This window comes from Pomacea canaliculata, linkage group LG7, assembly GCF_003073045.1.
Source record: "Pomacea canaliculata isolate SZHN2017 linkage group LG7, ASM307304v1, whole genome shotgun sequence".
Lineage (NCBI taxonomy): Eukaryota > Metazoa > Mollusca > Gastropoda > Architaenioglossa > Ampullariidae > Pomacea > Pomacea canaliculata.
In genome coordinates this window covers 15698567-15719532 of record NC_037596.1, presented here as the reverse complement: position 1 = coordinate 15719532, position 20966 = coordinate 15698567, and the positions used below count along the sequence as shown (strand labels likewise).

At 35.6% G+C, this 20966-nt stretch overlaps 2 protein-coding genes across 3 annotated transcripts; both read right to left on the bottom strand.

The window, feature by feature from the left end:
- Positions 1 to 640: 640 nt before the first annotated feature.
- LOC112568035 lies at positions 641 to 9256 on the bottom strand. The gene is made up of 8 exons (XM_025245034.1): positions 9243 to 9256; positions 5194 to 5271; positions 4663 to 4779; positions 3909 to 4109; positions 3675 to 3785; positions 3185 to 3388; positions 2491 to 2584; positions 641 to 1987 (listed from the first exon to the last, which is right to left on the bottom strand). Exons 2-8 carry the CDS (start codon positions 5240 to 5242, stop codon positions 1963 to 1965), a joined length of 801 nt encoding a protein of 266 aa, XP_025100819.1. The 5' UTR covers positions 5243 to 5271; positions 9243 to 9256; the 3' UTR covers positions 641 to 1962.
- Positions 9257 to 10511: 1255 nt separating this feature from the next.
- Positions 10512 to 17611, bottom strand: LOC112568034. Of its 2 annotated transcripts, XM_025245031.1 has the most exons (9): positions 17523 to 17611; positions 16490 to 16554; positions 16160 to 16256; positions 15599 to 15721; positions 13962 to 14162; positions 13109 to 13228; positions 12747 to 12950; positions 11694 to 11809; positions 10512 to 11599 (listed from the first exon to the last, which is right to left on the bottom strand). In XM_025245031.1, the coding sequence occupies exons 3-9, from the start codon at positions 16206 to 16208 to the stop codon at positions 11540 to 11542; spliced, it is 873 nt and encodes a 290-aa protein (XP_025100816.1). In that variant the 5' UTR covers positions 16209 to 16256; positions 16490 to 16554; positions 17523 to 17611; the 3' UTR covers positions 10512 to 11539. The 2 variants fall into 2 exon arrangements, with proteins under 2 accessions (XP_025100816.1, XP_025100817.1); XM_025245032.1 differs by lacking the exon at positions 13109 to 13228.
- Positions 17612 to 20966: the final 3355 nt, after the last annotated feature.

Genomic DNA, 20966 nt, shown 5'->3' with positions numbered 1-20966 from the left:
TTCACCCCCAGTGAAGCATAGGGTTAGGTTAGGCCATCTGACCCGGTTCAGGGCGTTCCTTTCAGTTGGGAATACACGATCTAGTAATTTTTAAAACATTCCTGATGTAGCTTTTTACTTCTATTTGCAATCTTCGAAAAGTCTAGGCTCAACTCTTTGTGACATATGCCTAAAGCAGTCATTCAATCCCAACGTACAAACGTGTTCGGTCTAGTCATTAGAAAGAAGTCGGTCTTTGAATTAACCGTTTATTCCTCAGCGTAGCTCGTGCACAATAAAAAAAAAAAAGTCGATAAATAAGCGCCATGTTTTTTTAGTTTATACCACCAGCAGGTGCAGAATTATCTTGTAGTGGTGTGGTGGCTTGCGCGCATTATTGCTCCACAGAGCAATGTCGGAGGGAGCCTTGTGCTCCTGGCAGGTCCAATTTAGTCGAACAGGTCTGTCAAAGGAGAGGTCAGACTAAAATGTTGCACGCTGGCCCTCACTGTTGGAGGTTTTGCTTTGGGGTAACAACCCACGCATGAAAAATACAAATGTAAATGTAAAGGTTTTCTTCCAAATGTTTTTGAGTGTTGACCTGTACTCTACGGTTCACCTTCCATACAGTATTTTACAGTATCAGACCAACACACTGGTGGTAGTATTTTAATAATTTTATACCAAAAATAATTCCAGATTTGTTTTAAGCAAGTTTTCCTCATAAGCAACCTTAACATGTATAATTTATTAACAACACGTCTACAAAAAATCAGTTGTTGAACAAAGACACGAGCAATCAGTGATGCTTTCCAAACAATAAAACATATTATTTTTTTTAATGTACACTCGACTGAATATACATCTGTTCATCATGGGCTTACACAGTTATATAATCATATTATCTATTTTTCTAATGTTAATCTAGTAATAATGATTAACTACTGCATGTTCGTCGAGAGATCACTGGTCCCTTGGATCGCGGGCGAACCCAGCAGATGCTCTCCTCTTTGAGAACGACAACTTCTGTTGGCAGTTGTGTCCAACGTCTACCTCTCACAGGTAGTGCAAGTCCTGGTCACGAAATCCTTTTGTTTAAATGGCGACAGCAGGCAGTCGTGACAGTCCCTTGTCACTGACTCTCCCCTTGTGTCAAGATTCTCAAACTCAGCGTCCTTCTTCCTGAACTTTGCCCTTTTCACTAAAGACTCGGTCTTGAGAGAAAAGTGAAGTTGGCGTTGGAGATGCTGAAGTCGTTTCGACTGACTGCTCCGTCAACTCTGACGGCGTGGCGAGAAGTCTTGAATTGTTCTCATTTCCTTACTTTGAACATTTACACATACAACAACGAATGCCACTGGCCAACCAAACACCTGGTATCTTTCATCCAATCGTGAAGTAACCAGCTATGGCAAGAGAGAGTCACCACCCTTTTTTGACCCCTCTGCTCAACCTGCAGGTGGTGGGGTGGACAGGTAACAAACCTTCCCTCCCCCATGTCATCCTACTATAGGTCCTGGTAGACTTGTGGGACAACCCAGAGAAGTTACTAGACCTCACTGACATCTCTGCCATCCAGCTGGTGGCTGTAACCACGTGCGACTGTCTACAACACATCTACACAGGCACATACGCTCCACTTTCTTGCATAAGTAGTCTCTAGCTTTTCCATTTGAGCGATGTTACATTCCTTCCATGTCTACTACATAACACATAAGCACCACATTGATAACCGATGTTTCCTCCTTCACGGGGTTATACTATAATATTAATATATTTAGCAGTTTATTGGTCTCAAAAGCGAAAGTAGAATAACAATCAACCCATGATCGTGAAAACTAGATCATTTTTACGTATATATTACAAATTTAATACATATTCACGAAATGCAGTTCCTTCAGCAGGATCAAAGTGCTTCGTATCCAAAGTTTCATGAACAAGCCATTCACACACATGAAACCTTTTCAAACATTTGGGCACACATTACACTTTAGTTGCACTTTTGTCTCTGAAAACGTAAAGATAGAGATCATATTAATAATGTTGTTGTTATTTCATATAAACATTTATAAATATTTATCTTCCTACCAGCACATACGGGCTCAAGAAACTTTACATTGGTAAGTAAATAGGTATCGATAAATGTTAGAAATTTTTTTTTTTTTCATTCATTTACTTTTTTTTTTTCTTAACCTCCAGACAACACATACACAGTGGAGGCCGACGCCGAGATACGAAACTACGCCCCTTAAATCTCACGTAGCGCTTAACCTACCGCGTATCTACTCCGTGTGTGTGTATATGAGTGTTTTTCAGAAAGAGAAAGAAAAAAAATGACTTATTCTAACGTTATCTTTTTCAGCAATACAAAAACTGTCAAGCATGACATTTTTTAATTAATATTAAGAAATAAATATGTTTCTAATTGATGAGTATACTGCTTTTTTTTTAGATGGACTATACTTCATTATTAAAGACAGTTTATTCTGAAATAAATCATTAACGACTTACCTTGATTTTAGGAGGGTTAGCTTAATGATGACTACAGCCACAATCCCAACAGGAACGAAGGATAGTGCCGCAAGGTATATTAGTGTAGTAACACCTTACAATACAAAAGATAGCAAAGATTTAAGCAATTTTGAAAAATTTTGCGGTTAGGTGATCTTCTTCAGGTCTCCGTAGCACACGGCTAAAATTAAAATTAAAACAAGCAAAAATACAAACTGGAAATATCAATCTTAGAGTAAAGTCTACATTTTTAGGTGCTTTCTCATTATATTTTACCATGTTTAAAATTGATATCAAAAAGTTTTACAGATCGTATGACGAAGCCACAGAGATTACAACTAAGTAAAGTAAAATGTAAGCAATCTGAGTTAATGATATCATAACTGTTATGCAACTCAGTATTTAAAAAGAAATAGCGAAAGATTATCAGAATGAACATTTTATTTTATTGCATTGCTCTACATCAGAGATAGATCAAGTAAGTACATTGATTTTAACCGTGTTCAAGTAAATTAATCTTTAATAGATCGAGGTACCTGGAAAGACAGGAGGAAAGTTGACGGAAGAACAAAGCAAAGATCAAATGCATTTAAACTAGTTGACTACTTTTATACTATCTCAGCATTTAAAGATAAATATTTTGCCTTAATAATTCACATAATTCACATCCTTTCCATCATCGCAAGACTCTTACTTTCATCGTTTGCGTTGTTCACGAGGCTGCAGCCTGTGATGCTATCCCGCAGAGCAAGATTGTTCGGAAGGCAATAATAATAATCGTTGTACAGGAACTCAGTTACAACAAGCTTTACCATAAATATTTCATTGTTGTGCTTAAGATTATGTTCACAAGACGTTGAGTTGTGGCAGGATGATCTTGTGTAATTGGCAACGACAACTGAAAAAAAGGAGGTAAATCACTTTGTTAATTGTAAACAAATTTTATAAATTGTAAACAAATTTTATAAATTCAATTTATTTGACAATAAATCAACTATCAAAAAATTAGCTACTGGTTTCTCAATGCACACTTTACTTAAGAATCTCGCGGTCACAATAAAAGAATAATCAGTGAACTCTAAACAATAAGAGTAAGGCTAAGCTACATAAACAGTTAATTATATTAATTACATTTTACATTTTAAAAATTATTAGATTGGTTTACATGGAATAATAATACTTACTTCCGCTCTTGGTAACATTGAAGCCGATGACATTAAAAGAAAAAATGCATTTCAAAGTCACTTGATAGTTCGAACCTGCCTTTACTTCACAAGTTGATGAAAAATCATGATCTGGAAACAAAGTTGATAGTTAAACACATTTACTTAACATACATTGTATCGGTAACATCAAGTTATATTTATGACAAAGGAACACAAACTCTATGCTTTGTTAAATATACAGCTCTTAGTTACCTCCCATATCAGGAAGACGACATGATTTGATGTTATTGTGCCTGTTCCCGTCTGACACACATCGATAACTACCCTTCTTATCCCCAAAGCTTTTTGGTACGATGATCTCAGCCGTGTCAGACACTGGATGCTTACACTCGAAACCCTTCTGTTTGATGCAATGGAGATGTGACTTGGTCCATGCACAGTCCACCAATGGTTCTGTAAAGGAATTTTTCAGATTACTTTCACAAATCTTAGCAATTCTATATTGTCTTAAAGTAGTTAGTAAATAAAGTGACATACATTGCATGGCAAAGCACAACAACCTACTTCTAAATTTAAAGATAATTTAATTAAGAGAATGAAAAGCTTGCTTTTAAAGATGTAGACCTATTTACAGCTATGTCATTAAATATTTAGCATGTAGTACTGCAGGCTGCTAAGGTGACTAATTAATAGTTCTTTAATTGTACAAGTACTATCGAGATGCAACAGTAAACTATGACTAAATATGTATTTTAATACATCCTGCAGAATTACCCTTTACTTTTGTCTTACAGTTGTTCTGTTAGGTGATGAAACACCACTCTCTACCTAGTTTTTACTAAACAAAAGTAAGTCATCCGTGTCTTCAATCTCCCTTCTTCGTATATGGCCCTAACAAAAACAAAAAAAACCACCAAAATTTCTGCGTTCAGCTAGACAGACAGGAAAACAATAACTATAATAACGGGAAAAAAATAATGTCGCAAAATATTTGTTAATTAAATACCTTCACCACCATCGTCATAATAAAAGTAGACTCCAAAATCACTTTGTGTTGAGTTAACATTGCTTGGAAAAATGCAGATTAATGTTTCTCTACCTCTTGCTTTACATCCTGTATAACCTGCAAAATAAACGTGCATAAACTCCAGACAATTTTAAAAGCAGAAAACCTGCATGGACATTAACAAAACAAATACTTACATATGCTTCAGTTTTAATCACAAAAAGCGAAGGAAAACAAAATAACCTAGAAATGTGAAACAAAACAAGTAAGATATTATATTTGCACAGGTGAATATAGCACTACATGCCCCAAAAAACCATTCATGGCATAAAGAAATCAAATAAAACACATTTAATTATCACGTGGGCATATAAAACCAAGTACATAGCAAAAATCTGTCAGCAACATCAAGAAATCTACATTTCCAGAGTAGATGATTAAACTTTTTTTTAAAAATCAATTCTTACATATCATAGTAATAAAAATATAATATATTTTCAACAAAAGAAAAAGAAAAAATTGTGAGTCTACCCATCGCAGATGTGTTGACGAGCAAGAAGCAGCACATGACGATTTTCATCTTGAAAGAAATGGTGTCCGAAAAGGGCACTGAAATGAAAATTGCAGTTTAAATGGAAGTTATTATCTTTTAGAGACAACATACAAGAAAATAAACAGTGCACTGTAGTGTCTGTGGAGGTGATTCGTCTGTGCCATGTCGAGGTTTCTCTCTCCCCCACCATCGCCAGATTGCACGGTCGTAGCGGCTCACTCAGCCGCCACATCACACAACCACTCGTTCGGCCAGAGGAGGGACACGAGGTTCCATCGAACCACTGTACACCAAAATATGTCTGCAAATATGCTTACCTTGAACTTCTCAGGACCATCACCATTCGTCATTATCTAACCACTGATGCACCTAAAACTCTAATATGTGTCTTTGTGCTATCAATGATGGATTACGCAATTTTCCTTTAGATGGAATTCCTCTTGACAGACTTTAAAGGATCCACAATACTGCTTGTAGACCAGCTAGATGTGAACATATATCATCTATTATATACTCTCCTTACTGGTCATGGACCGTATAACCTACAAACTTTCCACTTTTACTTACTCGGGTGTTTCTGGCACATATCCTCGATACCTCTCCGAAACGACTCACATCTATACATCCTTTCGACCTCTTTGCTCATCTTCTGACACCAGTCCCACTTACTAAGACAAAGACGTGTGGAGAGAGGTTTTTGTCCCACCACGTCTTGGATCATCCGTCAGCCTTCTTCCCTCCGATTCTCTTACCAGCTTTAATTACAAACTTAAGACACATCTTTTCATAACGACTTCACTGTGTCCCTGTCCTGATCCTGAGAGTATATAAGGAATCTCTGTAATTACTTTGTATACGAGTGTGTAATAGAAGTTGGCGTGTCTGACATCGGTGCATGGTTTGTTATCATCTAGTCTAAGTTTTGATTGACGTAAAGTGCTCTGAGCAAATTTTTTTGGAAAAGAACTATGTAAATACTATGTAAATCCTCATGATTATTATTATTATTAACAAAGACAATGAATGGTACAAACAAATTTAATTACGCTCAGAAAATAAAACAAAATATAAAGAAAAAATAACTGAAGGTATGGAGGAATGAAGAAATGAAGAGATAATCACACTGCTTATAACACGCGACATATACCCATCATTATGACGAAGCAGCGCGGAGTTAAAAAACAACCAGGGTATCATGTGTTTAGAAGAAGAAAATCCCCAAAATCCATACACCAAAAAGCAGGCCGACCTATATCCAGGCTACGACACAAGCTAGCACAGAAAACACTGGCTCACACAAAAACGAAACCTCTCACTCGCTGATTAGGACTGCAACGAATTCGATGATGCTGAAACAAAAGTCGAACACTCACCCACGAGGCTAGCGGGAATTCGATTGATCGATTACTTATGGATCACAAAGGTGCCGGCTGACATCGGCACGATCTGCATGACACCGTTCCTTACGTCAAGCGTTGCAGGATGCTATAGGACGACTTTGACAAAGGGGTTCAAATGAGCCCAAACTGTATGATGAAAGAGGGAGGAAAAGGGAAATCTTTCGTCCAAAAGTCTAGAGACCTGCTGTGACTATGCAAAAATGCGACAGGGGTCTTGGGGCTCACGAGTCAGTGTATTTGAAGCTTGACTGGACTGGTGTGATCCAGAGTGCTTTGATCGGTAATGCTAGCCTTAGCCCCAGCAGGTTCAATACAATTCTAGTCAGGGCGTGTGAACCTGTTGATGGCATAGGTCTCACCGACTAGAATATTCCCACGACAAAATTTGACCCCAGATGAGGCAACAGATTTTTTTTCAAGCTGAGATTACCGACTAACAACAACAACACCATCACTGTGGAGAAAGGGGTGGAATCGAACGTCGATTTTTTTTCTCAATGATTACCCATCTTTAAGCACAAGAATAACGATCATTGTTCAGCATAAACGAGGTAATGGAGCTTTACAGAGAAAATGTCTGATAACGCACTCGAAAACCAGTGGCTGTACAGTTCAGATCGGACCTTGCCTATGTCTGGGGGAAGGTCCAGGCTCATCATATGGCTACCGGCTGAAGATGATCTTTACAAATCAAGATGCCTGCCTGTTGCAACTGGAAATAATGGGCCATGATCGAATTTCTGCCACCGTAAATGTTCGTGAATGTAAGTCAGTCAGTTATTCAATAAATCTATCTATCCATCAATCAGTGAATTAGTCCATCTGTAGTTTACTAATGAACACACTGTGTTCTCAAATACGTGTTATGAGGGAGAATAAAAATCTGTCATAAAAAGATTAAGTTATTCTTAGAAAAAATATGTGTTTTGTGTGCATAAGCTAACTATAAAATAAGGCAGGAAAAGACTAAGCAAAGAAAAAAAGATTAAATTCCCCAACGTGATTTAATTTTAGTTAAAGAACTGAACATTTTTTTAAAGCTGCAAGAAATATGAACAGTATGTTTTTCACTGAATACTGTTTTCTTTTGCAGCTGTGAGTACAACCTCCAAGCCAACAAGGGCACCGAGTCCGGGTAAGCTCAGGTACACCCAGGGTTAGAACCAGTGACAACTTATTCACTAAGTTTGGGCTGTGAGTTTGTGAATTTGGTGAGAAGTTGGCCCTTCAATTCTGTAAAATATTATAACATTAATCATTCATACCAGTTGAAACTGTCTGTACAATATCGTGATTTCTTGTATTAGTTGAATTTAATTTTTATAGTTCTTCTATTTTTAAAATGTAAAAATTACTCACATACATGCAAATGTTTGTCTTTAAGGTTAGAGAAAATGTCTTTGTGGAAATATAAGTTAGGGGCGCTAATTTCGCTTAAGTTACTCGGTTTTCAAGGGATTTGTCTCACACTATATATGGCGCTGATTGTAATGAGTTGTGATAAGTCTCGTGTTGTCTCGTGTACGAATGGCGTCTTGTGTCTGACGTCATGTTGATGATGATGTCGATTTGTAATGCGCAGGTATCCGTTCCGAAGAATGCTCATTGCGCATGTGTCTGACGTCTTGTGTGCGTCATTTGTTCCACGTCAATTGAGGCAGAAAAAGACGTCACATATAAAAGGAAAGCATTTGTTCTAAAAATGGCCGAGTAAGCGGGAGAAAATTACAGTTTTCTCCGCCATCTTCTTAATAACTCGCTCAGTGACATTCCTCTGAACTTCAATTCTATTCACCTAGAAATCTCTTCATCCTCATCATCATCTGAAGGGAGCTCGTCGAGCGATGTGTGTGTGTGTAATACGCCGTGCGTATGGAAGATAAGTACGTTGGTCATATTACACTGATTCTCCGTTCTATTTTTAAAAGTTTAATTCAGTGTCATTAAAATGTATCACCTGATGTGATCCTCGCATTATAAGCCTATTAGCTAGAATTTTTCGCTTCAGTGTAAGAAGTAGTGACATATTTACTTATAACATGAACATTATCAGTAAACACTGTTCTCTATCTCTTTCGTTTCTGAGTACGGTACCCTATAAAATGGCCAAGACTGAGTGAGGTCGAAACACTACCTCCCTTCCCACTACTTCAATCCTTACAAAACATCAAGTCTTAGCACCTGTTCAGTGGTTGATCTTTTCCTACAATCACGTTTGAAAGAGGTCAATGATCAAACACACAAACATGTGAGTCCAAATTTGTATATTTTTATATCGTAAGAAATATATCACATTTCAACTTCTCTTAAGTACTTACGCCAATGCATGCAACATGTAAGTTAATTTTTGAGTTAGAACCAGAAATAATATGTAAATGTCTTTGGCTCTGATTGTGTCTACTGTGCTCACTTGTGGATAAAACAAAATGATAGATATTTCTGATAGTAAAACGATGATTCCGTTAATTTTCACACAGTGTTATCTTTTCTATAACAACAATTACAGAAATGACTATGTTGTCGAACGTTGCTGTCAAAACTTAATATTGCTACAAACTCTTAGTTTCATTAATGATGAAGTTTAGACAAGAACACTCTTAGTGGCAAACAGGATATCATAGACCTACCTTCAGCCTTTGCGAGAGGTAAGAAGACAAATATATAAAGTTTGCTACGTTGTTGCTATAAATGTACTTACGGCTCGCTTTGACTGCTCACCCGTTAGCAAAATTTGTAATACAACAACAAATCAAAAGCTTAGCTTATAACTGTGTGTGTTACACTTGTGCATCTTCTATTACGTATTTGAGCTTCATATGGTATTATAAAATAGCTGCTCACATGATAGTAGAAATATTTCCAATGTCTACCTCAGATTCTACGTTAACGTGGATGAGAATAATTTAGGAAAATAATCATAAGCTGTTTGTAAAGCGCTGAGTCCGGCTGATACTAGAGAAAGGCACTATAAAAATGGTGGTTTTATTATTGTTATTATAGAAAATAATTTATTTAGGGTGTAAGACATTAACATTGCCCAACATGTCATGTAAGTTAGCTCTTCCTAGCGGTCTGTGTCAGGTAAGTCCTATGTCTCTAGTTCTGTTTAGCATCTATCTAGAGAAAGTTTTATGCAATACACTTCAGCATCACCATATTTCTGTGTCGATCGGGGAAGGGTGGAAGCCGCTCAGTAATCTTTTCTTAACTGGAGGCAACGATCTGATGGTAGGAAGAAGAAACAAGTTACAGGGTCTAACGGAAAAAACTTGCTACCAGTGCGAGTGCGTGCGTGAATGAGAACAGTGAGGACAAGAGCAAGATCATTGTAGAAAACACCAAATCCAGCAAACTAAAGGTCCGGATGAAGGTGTTGCGGCTTTTTTCTTCTTCTACTTCTTTTTCTTTGTCGCAGATTTGATGTTTCTTCGTATTTGGCTTTTTAAGGAATACTTTGTGTCTCAAACTTTGCAACTTGCTTCAAACGAATGCTTACCCTTTCCACGGATTTAGCTCATAGCAACCTTTTATCTCGCTTTATTCCTTTAACATTATGATTTTTCACACGCTTTTGTCTCTGTGATCCCTAATTTAATTCAATTTATTCCTTGTTGCTCCTTGTTATCTAATTTAGTATTCATTTAGGGGTTTTTTGTCGACTGTGTATTGCACGTGCTTCATATTACTTGAAAACAAGAAATAGCGAAATTTAGAGAGTTATGATATGCAGATATTTTCAAAAGGAGATTCTTTATTGTGACGTATGTCACTCATAACAAAATTAAAAATAAAAAATGAGAAAAACTAATAAATATTTTTCATTTGCTTTGTTGCGTTGTAAACTCATAAAATATATTTGGTAAAGTTAGAAAAAAACAGGTACATTCTAATTATCATTAAGACAGATATGTACATGTAGAAAAAATTATTTATACATGTATCATAAATTTATTTACATATGCGCACAACCCCTATACACACACACCATGCACACGTACATGCAGAACAGAACATTAAGAAACACCTACAATACTTGAGCTTGATTATCGTTCCCCACATGTAGTCATCATCTATCAAAGGTATTGTCGCTTCACCCAAAGCCATTGCTAGTGATCGAGTTTAAAAATGGTGAACTAAAACATTATCAAATAACATGGATACATAAAGCATATCCCACTCGCGTCCACCACGTCGTAAATGTAAGTTACAGATATTCATTACCATATTATTGCATATCTACGCGATAAGTGAACTCGTTCTACCTGAGGACATTAAATATATTTCTCTTTTGACATGTCAGTTTTATTGCTTTTTGTAAAGCTATCACAGACGTCCTATATTTGCAGGTAAACTTTTCTTTTTAAAGTTTTTTCTTATAAATCATTTCAGATGTACTTATCTAACGTTATCAGCTTTCCTCGAACCACTGCATTATGCATACACAGGGCTTCTGCTAAGGCTAAATTCTTTGGGGTCCCAGGGACCCCTTCTTCAGATTTTTAAGGGGTCCCTGTTCTTCACCCAACTTTGGAGGGGACCCCACTGACGAAAATTGAAGGGGTCCTCCGAACTTTGCGTACTGTACGCAATTTTTTGCATAAGCAGAAGCCCTGATACATTTGACCTTACATATAAGTAACAAAATATGTTTGCATTGCTATAGTACCAAGAGATCACTATTCCAGACTTGACCAACAAAAAAGATATTGGTAGTAGTAGGTTACTAAAACTTATAATTCTTAGAAATAAAACGCAGAAATTTTAAAGTGTTCTTTTAAACGGTGTATCACAGATAGGTGTCTTTGTTGCAGGTTAATAGATATAAATTTTTAAAAACATCCATCAAAATTTGTTTCGCGGGCACTCGGCGCTCCCTAGGGAGTGATTTTGAGCTGCTCTGTTATTTTGTAGCGCATCGATGGAATTAATCAGTCCCCATAAGAATTAGTTCGTTTTCTTTGTGTCGATTTTGCCGATTTCCTTCCTGTGATACAAAATAGGGGCAATAATTGAAATAATTAAAATTTCGTGAAAAAATTTTGCATTTTAATAACAAACGTTAAAAAACTGTTACTCACCATTCGTCGTTTGAAGGATGCTCGAACAATCCAAAATATCACAATCACTAAAACCATTCCAGTTGTTACAGAGACAACGATGTAGATTATTGTAACATTCACAGGTACACTTGAACCTTGAATGAAATATAAATAAATATAAAAAGGAATTATACGCAAAAGAAATTTTCAAAAGAGATTTTCTTAATTTTATTTTATTATAAAACGAATTTTAAGCTAGTTATCCATTCTTTCAGTAGTAACATGCCTTCATACATCGACATTCTAACCTATTGACGGTTCATTTTTTGTGACATATTCGATCACGGCACAAAGGACTGTAGCATGATCATATCCCGGAATTATTCATGTTTATAAAGATTTTCTATGTTTTAGTGCCTTTATGGGTTTTTAGGTTTGTTAGTGAAAGGGTCTTATTAGTCCGAGTCAATTTTCAACATAAGAACTGTAGATGCTTTTCATGTAAACTAATACCAAACATTTTATTTGTTTTTCAAATTATATGACATCGTTGTACACTGAACGCAATCTGTTTTTCCGTCCCCTTGATCCAATCACTTAGCGGCTTTCTTTTCTTTACAAATGAGAGTTCAGTATCGGAAATGGTACCGAAAATCCGTTTGCATTTTGGTCATTTTCCTGTTGAAACAGGGATGGGTCACATTGGGGTACCTCGATTAAACTGTATTTGTAACTTTTATTTTAACATAGCAAACTATTTTCCCGTTAATTTAATAGCCAGTAAACACTTTTGTGAAGCAAAATGATCAGGAGCAGAAATATCTGATATTTTCTTAGACTGGTGGTATTTTAATAACAAATACTTTGGTGTTTGTTAAACTTCATTTATGAAATTAAAGTTGATGAAAGATTTAAGACGTTGCAGAAAAAAATTATTAAAAATTTATCCCCCACCACCAAAACATTTATAATCGATTTCTTAAAAACATATTATCGGTAATTATATTCTGTAAATATTAAAATTATTTTTTACACTTTTACGTTTACCATTTTATAAGTTTAAAAAGAAACGAGTAATTACAGCTTTCTTACTTTGTGTCTCTGTTTCCATTTTCGCACTGCAGCTCTTAACCTCGTGTCGAGGAAAGATAACATTCGGGAGACAACGATACTCGTCATACCCAGGATTATTTTCAGTCTCCACTTCCACAGTAAAGATGTTAACGCTGTCCTCGATCTTATAGCTACACTTGTTTGAAGTTTCACAAAATGTTTTTGAGAAGTTGTGCACAATGTCTGCAGAAAAAAAAAACAACTCATATTCATTTGCATATTTTTTTTTATTGTGAGATGCACATTTACAAACTTACAACATCGATGAACTGGATACATATGTCATCATATATTGCTGAATTTTGCATAATCGTTTAAAAGCGCAATGTTTTTCAACTTACTGTTGTTTTTGTTGTTGTTGACAATACTAAAATTGGAAACGTTGAAAGAAAACCTGCATTTTATTACCACTGTATGCTCCACAGTTGCGTTTGCATCACAAAGTGCAAAATGACTCATATCTGCAGACAGAATTACTAATTAAGGGAAGACAAGAAACATTCTCCCTACCTATATGGTAAAAAAAGATATACAAGAGCCACGCATATATTGTCTTTAAAAAAGAAATGTCAAATAATTGCTACTTAGCAATGTTTATATTTGAGAGTCTTGCTCGCTTAATCTTCAAATTCATTACGTATATTTAAAATAAGAATTCACAATTCTGTTGAGAATTTCTTTTTTAACAAACAAAAATAATAACATTTTAGTATGAAATATAGCATTTTAAAAATTTAGAGCACAGAGTTTGGAAATGTTGAAGTAGTGTGCGTAATACATGCAATGGTGTAATCTAGAAGTATTCAATGGTTTAAATTAATTTTGCGATGATTCAACTATAATAATAATTTTTTTCTGCTTTCAAAAAGTCAGTAAAATTAAGTCACAACTTTGCTAGGATAGTTCACGCAGCCATTCCATGTCGTTTTATTTCTAAGCAATCATCTATCGCACTAAAAAAACTAAAAGGAAATTTTATAAAGTGAGGACAAACTATAACTTCTCTACACATTCACAATTTTCTCACATTAGAGATATATTAGAGAATACACATGGAATAACTAAAGTATTACCAACAGACTTCGTTTACGGTTTGAGAGTTTGTTAAGTACTTTTGGATAATCGCATTTATTTTGCAAATACTTTGACAAAAAAGGACTTACAGAAAACTATTTTTTCAAACCTGTGTTATACCTTGCTTCTTAGAGAGCTGACAGGGTCTGATGCTGTCATGTTTGTAACCATCAGTTACACATTTGTAACTTCCATTTCTGTTTGAAAACTCTGTAGGTATGGTGATTACAGCAGTGTTGTTCACCGGGTTTTTACACTCAAAGCCCTCCTGTCTGATACAGTGAAGCTGTGACTTGACCCATCCACAGTCAACCAGGGGTTCTGTAGAGAGTTTAAATCGATTAAAATGATCAGATCACAGAATATCAATTTTCTGTATTGTGTATAATATACAGTCATTGACCAATTTAAAGTCTTGGTTCAGTACGCCCGCATTTACTATGTACCACACTCGTCGTGGACAGAATTCTAAGACTTCAGAAATAGTAATTAGATAATCCGAAACTTTACTTGGACGGGGGAAGACGTCCTAATGTATGCCTTTGAGTGAGACAGAGTAAAAACCTTTGACTGGACATTATAAATTGAAATGATATTTTAATGTTTCCATTTCAAAAATGTACAGAATATCCCCTGTTGCTTATTATTTAGGTGACATTCCGCTCGCTCTTGCTGCCTCCCTAACCCTTTACTTCCTCTCTCTTTGTAATTATCTATCGATGTCACATCCAAAGCTCCCTAAAACCCCGGAGTTATTTAAATGAACCCCTGACCACAAGCAGAGCACGTGATATTTTCTCACAAATAAAAAAAATTCTTCGAAAATATTATGAGGATAAAGCAAATGACATGGCCTTTGAGAGTTTCAACACAAAAGAGTTACAAACATCGTAACACTTTGTTTTCTTTCTTTATAGTATTTATATATCCTCACTTTTTCTTAGTTTCATCAAGTGAGTGGTGTTCGATATTCAACACATAGTCTGAAGTCTTCATCACTTCGCATAAAACCAACATTTATTAGCTCTACTAAGCTAGTGAAATGATAGAAAGAAATGGGAGACGAGCTATTTTCGATTTTTTTTTATAAAGATAGAGAAGTTTTATTTTCAGAACAAGATCACTTACATCATAAATTAAGATAATTAGACCAGAACGCATAGTGCTTTTTTGGATAGTTAAGAGTACCAAAACATGTCATAATGAGTGAGTAACTTTTCTTTTAACTTGAAGACGATAGTAACTTTTTTACACTGTGTTGTGTTTTTCATCTTATAATATTTACCAAAATATGTGTTTATCCTCCGTTCTTTCTCTCGATTTAAGTGTATTAGCCTCATTCTGAGTAAAGAGAAGTGACGCGATGATTATAGACAAATACGCCTAATGAATATAATTATACCGTCCACTCTCTCTCTTTCGCGGTAATCTTGACAATCTAATGAAATAAGTTGACAATTTTGATGTCAGTTTTTCCTTCTTGTCATCTAAGAATCGCGAATAGGTGAAGAATTTTTTTTAATGCTCTAGAAATATTGCTGTTCCTAGCTGAAAGAAAGAAAGAAAAGGACAAATTACAAAAGTTAAGAAAAGACATAAATATAAGCTGGCGAATCATAACATATAAATTCTCCTCTTGACATATATTTCAGCATTTTTTCTATCATATTTGTTCAAGAAATGATTTGATTTTTGCTATAAATGTACGATGAGATAGAGAAGAGATAACTAGATAGTACCCATTTTTAGGTATTCACCTTCGCCACCATCATGAGGATAAAAGTAGACTCCAAAATCTTTCTGAGTTGAGTTGACGTTGTCTGGAAATTTGCATACTAAGTTTTTTTCACTTGTTGCCGCACATTCTATTTTCAACTCACCTAAAAGGCAATTGAAACACATCGTTAGACTGAGACAATATTGGCACATTTCTGATTACTTGGCACAAGCAACTATGCAATTATGAACAGATAGCAAGTATACATAATCATCTTATCTTTTAAATTGCCATTTATTTAAAAGTTCAAGGCTTGAAAAAAGTTATGTATATACGTGTCTCGACATCTTTAAAAATACCGAAATAAAGTGTCAGTACTGCAACATTTTTTTAAAGTATAAGCCTGATAAATTCCTACCACAGCATTTGTTATCCAGTATTCAGATTTTTTTTACAGCAGAAATAATACTTTCCATTTAAGTTTGATGTGCTATGTCGTTTTAGTCGCCTTACAGTGGCTTTCATATTCTAGTATGTAAAAAAAATTAAAATATTGACTGATCATAAAAGATAAAATATTATTTTCAAGGTGCTCACCTACCGCATATAACGTGCTGTAAGAGGAAAATGAAAATGAAGACACCCTTCATATTAATTGGGCAACTCGATCATCAGAAGTGATGTAAATTTCTCAGCACCTGCAAGCAGATGACTGACTAAAAGGTCATTGCGTTGATATACGTCAAGTTGTCTGTCTGCTGTATATACTGATTTGTAGTAACCTATAGAAAAATACACATGGTCAACATTTTTAACATTACCAAATAAATTAAAAACTGTTAACACACATAAATTAAGTGATGTTGTTTTCATGTCGATAAGTTTGGCTTATTAGGAAAGTGCAATTCTGAATACTGTCTTGATCTGCTACCTGCGCTAAGCATCCACCGAACACATTTCTTGACAGGTTATAACGGGCTTGTTTTTTACAGGAGTCTGAAACATATATAAACTTATTTTAGATAGAAGTACTTCGTTCCAAAATGGCTTCCTTGAGGATCTATCATCATTTAATGTACCTCAATCACAGATTTTTTAACAGGTAAGCTGGGTATTAAATGCTGATTATTAGTGTATATAATAGTTAACATAATACTCGTGTAGCTAGCAAAACTTCACAAGTACTTATATAATTTCGATTTGAAATTTGAAGCATAAACGTTTTAGACCGAAGAGTGTCTTGTGTATCATATTTATAATCAAAGAAAACAATACATTGCATAAAAATCTTCTTAAATATTTATACATTGATTAAAAAGTTTAGTCACAGAAAATTATATTTTGGTGTACAACTTTTCCGCGTGTGAAGTTTACACCCAGTAGAGTAGCAACAAAAACCACATCACAACTAGCCCAAATAAATGAAAATGTAGGGGAAATAAGTTTTGGTACATTTAGGAATCGTTCTACTATTTATTACAACCCCTAGCAAGCTGAAAAATATGTTTTGGTGCTGGTTTCTCCATTGGACAAGGATTTATACTACAACAACCAAAAGTAGCAAGAAAATAGTAACATTAAAATTTTTATGAAATATGTTCTTGTATAAACATCATGTTTAAGTACATTTTCTTAATACATCTTTTGTGAATTTCTATTTTGTGAACTGCATCCTAAGCATGAAGTATCCTGATTCGTGAGTTAACATATTTAATTCGAATTTAGTAGTAAAACACAAAGAAAGTATGTAAATGTTTAAGATATGCTCTTCAAAGCAGTGTGTCACTTATGGTTGTCTTTATTGTAGGGTAATAGGTATAAGTATTTATACACTGCTGTTTTGAAAGTTGTTAAACACTAATGGTAAAATAGTTGGTCGCGGCAATGAGAAACGTAACTAACAAGCCGCAACGAGATGTCCACAAATAAATAAATAATTTAATGTTAATGAGGGTTATACTTACCTTTTAAACGAAGAAATGTTTTCTTCTGAGATGAGCCCACTTTAGTTTCTAGAACAGGGTAACATTTCGTTTTATACTCTTCCTCTCTGAAAAATAACAGATAAGTTCGGCTGTCCGGGAAAGCCCGTCGTCATCAACGCGGGGCTTTTTGTGATTTGATCGTGGGTGTTCCAGGCGTGCCTGTCAATGTGGGTGTCATTGTGAGTGTGTTGAATATTATCTGATATTTGCTTTGATTACTTCTCGGTGTAAAATACCAGTCCTCCCCTTTCTCCGCGCGTGATTGAGGTGTGACCTCTTTCCGTTGTGCTTAGCCATTGGTATATATTTACTTAGTAACCTAATGTAGAATAGAGCATTGCAAATTCATGTCTTAAGAATTAGAAGAGTAGGCGGATTAAATCAGTATGTATGTGTAAATATGTGTGTGACTAAGCACGTGTTGTAAGTTTGTCGTCGATTGAACTGAATGAAGCTTGTATTGCCTTGATCACAGGAAAGTCTCAACCAAAGAAGCTGTCATCTTATTCGGAGCTTAACGACGCCCTACGATGGACTCCAGACGGCCGAAGAAAACGAGGCCGCCCAAAGAAAACTTGGAGAAGAACAGTGGAAAGGGAGATGAAAGGAAAGGGCTGGACATGGGGTCACCTAGAGCGGGTTTCAGCCGATCGACATCGGTGGCGGACTCTGGTTGAGGCCTTATGTGCAACCTGATGTACGAAGAGGAATAGATAGATAGAACGACGCACGAAAGAGATTTTTGGATACAGCATGATCTTTTTTGAGGACTTTATGGTCAGGTGTGTAGCATCAACAAATACAACACAAAGAACACTTCATTTCCAAACTCCTTACTGTGACACTGTCCTAACCATGAATGTGTATAACGTGTGTCAGTAATTTACTCTATGTATGACTGAAAATATATATATATATTGCAGAAGCGAGCTTGTCTGTTATATGCAAATACGGGCGCATGATTGTTTACAATTTAGTCTATGTATGGTTTATATAAAGCATTATAAGTAATTCTTTAAAAAGGCTCAATATAAATCCTCATTAGTATTAATAATGTAGCACCCATGACAAGTTCGAAAAAGGGCTATAGCAGAAAATTTTTCTTGGGAACTTCTTTCCTATTTTCTTGAGCAACAAAAGGGAACGGACTGATTAATGACATTACGATCAGTATTTAGTTTGTTCTTTTGATAGATTGCTTAGGTCTGGTCTGAAAGGCTAATGTTATACGTCGTCACCCAATGCCGTTTTGAATACTAGCTTAGTTGAGATTTGGTGGGAATGTATCTCTGCACTGGACACAGTTAAAGAGTGAAGCAAGTTTAAATTCTAGCTGAGAAAAAATCCGAGAGTTTTTTCACATGGATGGAGGAAGAGGAAGTTTCTGTTTACTTACTGCTCCCAAAGATTCCCCTACATTACAATAAACGCAACAAACTTTCACTTTACTTCGTTTATATTCAGTTTCACTGGCAAACACATCCGGAAGTGTTTCATTCACAATGTCGTCCAGTGCACTAATCACCATCCCGAGTTCGTGATGAAAACCTAGACCCTAGGGGTTCGGTGAGTCGGTCTCAGGGGTTCGGCGGAGCCTCCGCCCCGGAGGTCAAGACACACCCGCAATTCGTGATGACACGAAAGAAGGGTTCGGTGAATGTGCATATGAAACTAAAGAAGGGTTCGGTACCTCAAACAGGGCAAGGTTAAGAACTCAAAGGTTAAGAACCCACTGTTCTATTATGACCAAATGCCTTCACTTCTTAACTCCGTTTTACAATGGCAAAAATCTACGGCAAAATGAGCGCAGCTATGGAAGATAATAACAAAGAACAAAGAATATAAAACTTTTCTGGAAAGGCTGGCTACCTTTCTCTAAGCCAGACAACCAACCTTCAGCCATGTTGTGCTCATAAATTAATGTCAGAATGTTTATTATAAATTATATCTCCTTTGGTCGGTATCCAAAACATGAGAAAAATAAGCTAATTCAGATGATAAAAGTACTAGCTGACCAGGTACTCTCATTTTATATATATAGTGTGTGTGTACTCAACAACTCAAAGTTCAAAGGATTTCTAAATTCAACTGCTTAATGTCATCATGTAAATACAGTAAACAGGTTCACGTATTTTCAAATCGGAAGTGTTCAGTGTTGTGTTACCAGAGGAGCAGCAACACCCACAGACGCATATTTCCCTGTAGAGTCAAAGCTCGGTCGATGTTATTTTTATTGAGGGGAAAGGCATGAGCTGGAGTTGTGCCAGTAATGAAATGCCTTAAATGAACCGCGTGACTGGATATTATATTTACATCGGCCTATATTTGTGTTAACTACGAGCTGTGTACCGAGAAGGAACTGTCGGGATAGTAAGTATTCAGTGGGACTTTTGCCCGGTTTCCTTTACTGTGAGTAATAATGCCCTGGTGTCATATTTGTTTTTGGTTTCATTTAGAAATTTATAGATTATATATCTGTATATATCTGTGTATCAGTGTTTGTGACTGTAAGGGAAGTGGGGGGTTGGGTATATATATAATATTATATATTATATATGTGCATGTGATTTAATGTGTAATATTTAAGTTAAACACATTGCTGGAATTTAGGGTTGCCATTTGACTAACATTGTTACTTTTACAAATCCAAGTTTGTTTTTAATATTCTTCGTGTGCATGTCTGTGTGTGTGATTGTCAAAGTGTCCTTTTGAATATATGTGTGTGTGTGTGTGTGTTTGTGACTGTGTTTGAGTGTGGTTGTGTGAGTGTCTGTTTGAATGTGATTGTGTGTGTGTTCTTTCATTTCCTTATCTAGTAATTTGCTTTGCTTGGCATTGCATTTAACGAATCTAATAAATTATTTAGCTCATAACAACAAATGTAAAAGTTAAAATCTAACTAAAACAAAACTGGAAGTTTAAAGTATGTCGATAGTCATTTCCTTAATTAACCCAGGAAAACAATGTGCGGTAAAGTATCAAACTACAGCAAAAATTAAATGTACATACCCTAACAAACTGCGCAAATTTTATGATAATAATTATATACCTCCATGTAACAGTGTGGTCTGTGAACTTCACTGGAGTGCACTGGAAGTAAATGTGCGATTAGGGCTTGGACGAGCTAAGGGGAATAACCCAGACTGAATGTTTGATTAAGAAATTCGCCGATTGAAAGATCTCTAATTTTTTCTTCTACCCACTCCTCTCGGATCAGATGTCCTCCTACGGGGTAATTTGTTTAGGTTTAGCATTCAATGAACAGCGCTTATACATATACATTATGCACACTTTATGCAGAGGAAGATGTGTTTTACCAAAAATGTTGCCCTTTTGAATGTATCTTAGGTTAATTTTATGTTTTCAAAGTAGTAAGAGAAACTAATAAAAAGAATAAGAACAAGCGAATAGGTCATTTAAATA

Excerpts from the sequence above, each read along its gene's own strand:
- LOC112568034 (XM_025245031.1), bottom strand. The coding sequence starts at position 16,208 with ATGAAGGGTGTCTTCATTTTCATTTTCCTCTTACAGCACGTTATATGC. Across the intron at positions 13,229-13,961 it reads TCAGCTCTCTAAGAAGCAAG|ATATGAGTCATTTTGCACTT; the intron begins GTATAACACAGG and ends TTCTGTCTGCAG. Across the intron at positions 11,810-12,746 it reads AATGGAAACAGAGACACAAA|GTTCAAGTGTACCTGTGAAT; the intron begins GTAAGAAAGCTG and ends ATTTCATTCAAG.
- LOC112568035 (XM_025245034.1), bottom strand. The coding sequence starts at position 5,242 with ATGAAAATCGTCATGTGCTGCTTCTTGCTCGTCAACACATCTGCGATG. Across the intron at positions 3,786-3,908 it reads TCGTCTTCCTGATATGGGAG|ATCATGATTTTTCATCAACT; the intron begins GTAACTAAGAGC and ends CTTTGTTTCCAG. Across the intron at positions 2,585-3,184 it reads GAACAACGCAAACGATGAAA|GTGTTACTACACTAATATAC; the intron begins GTAAGAGTCTTG and ends TTGTATTGTAAG.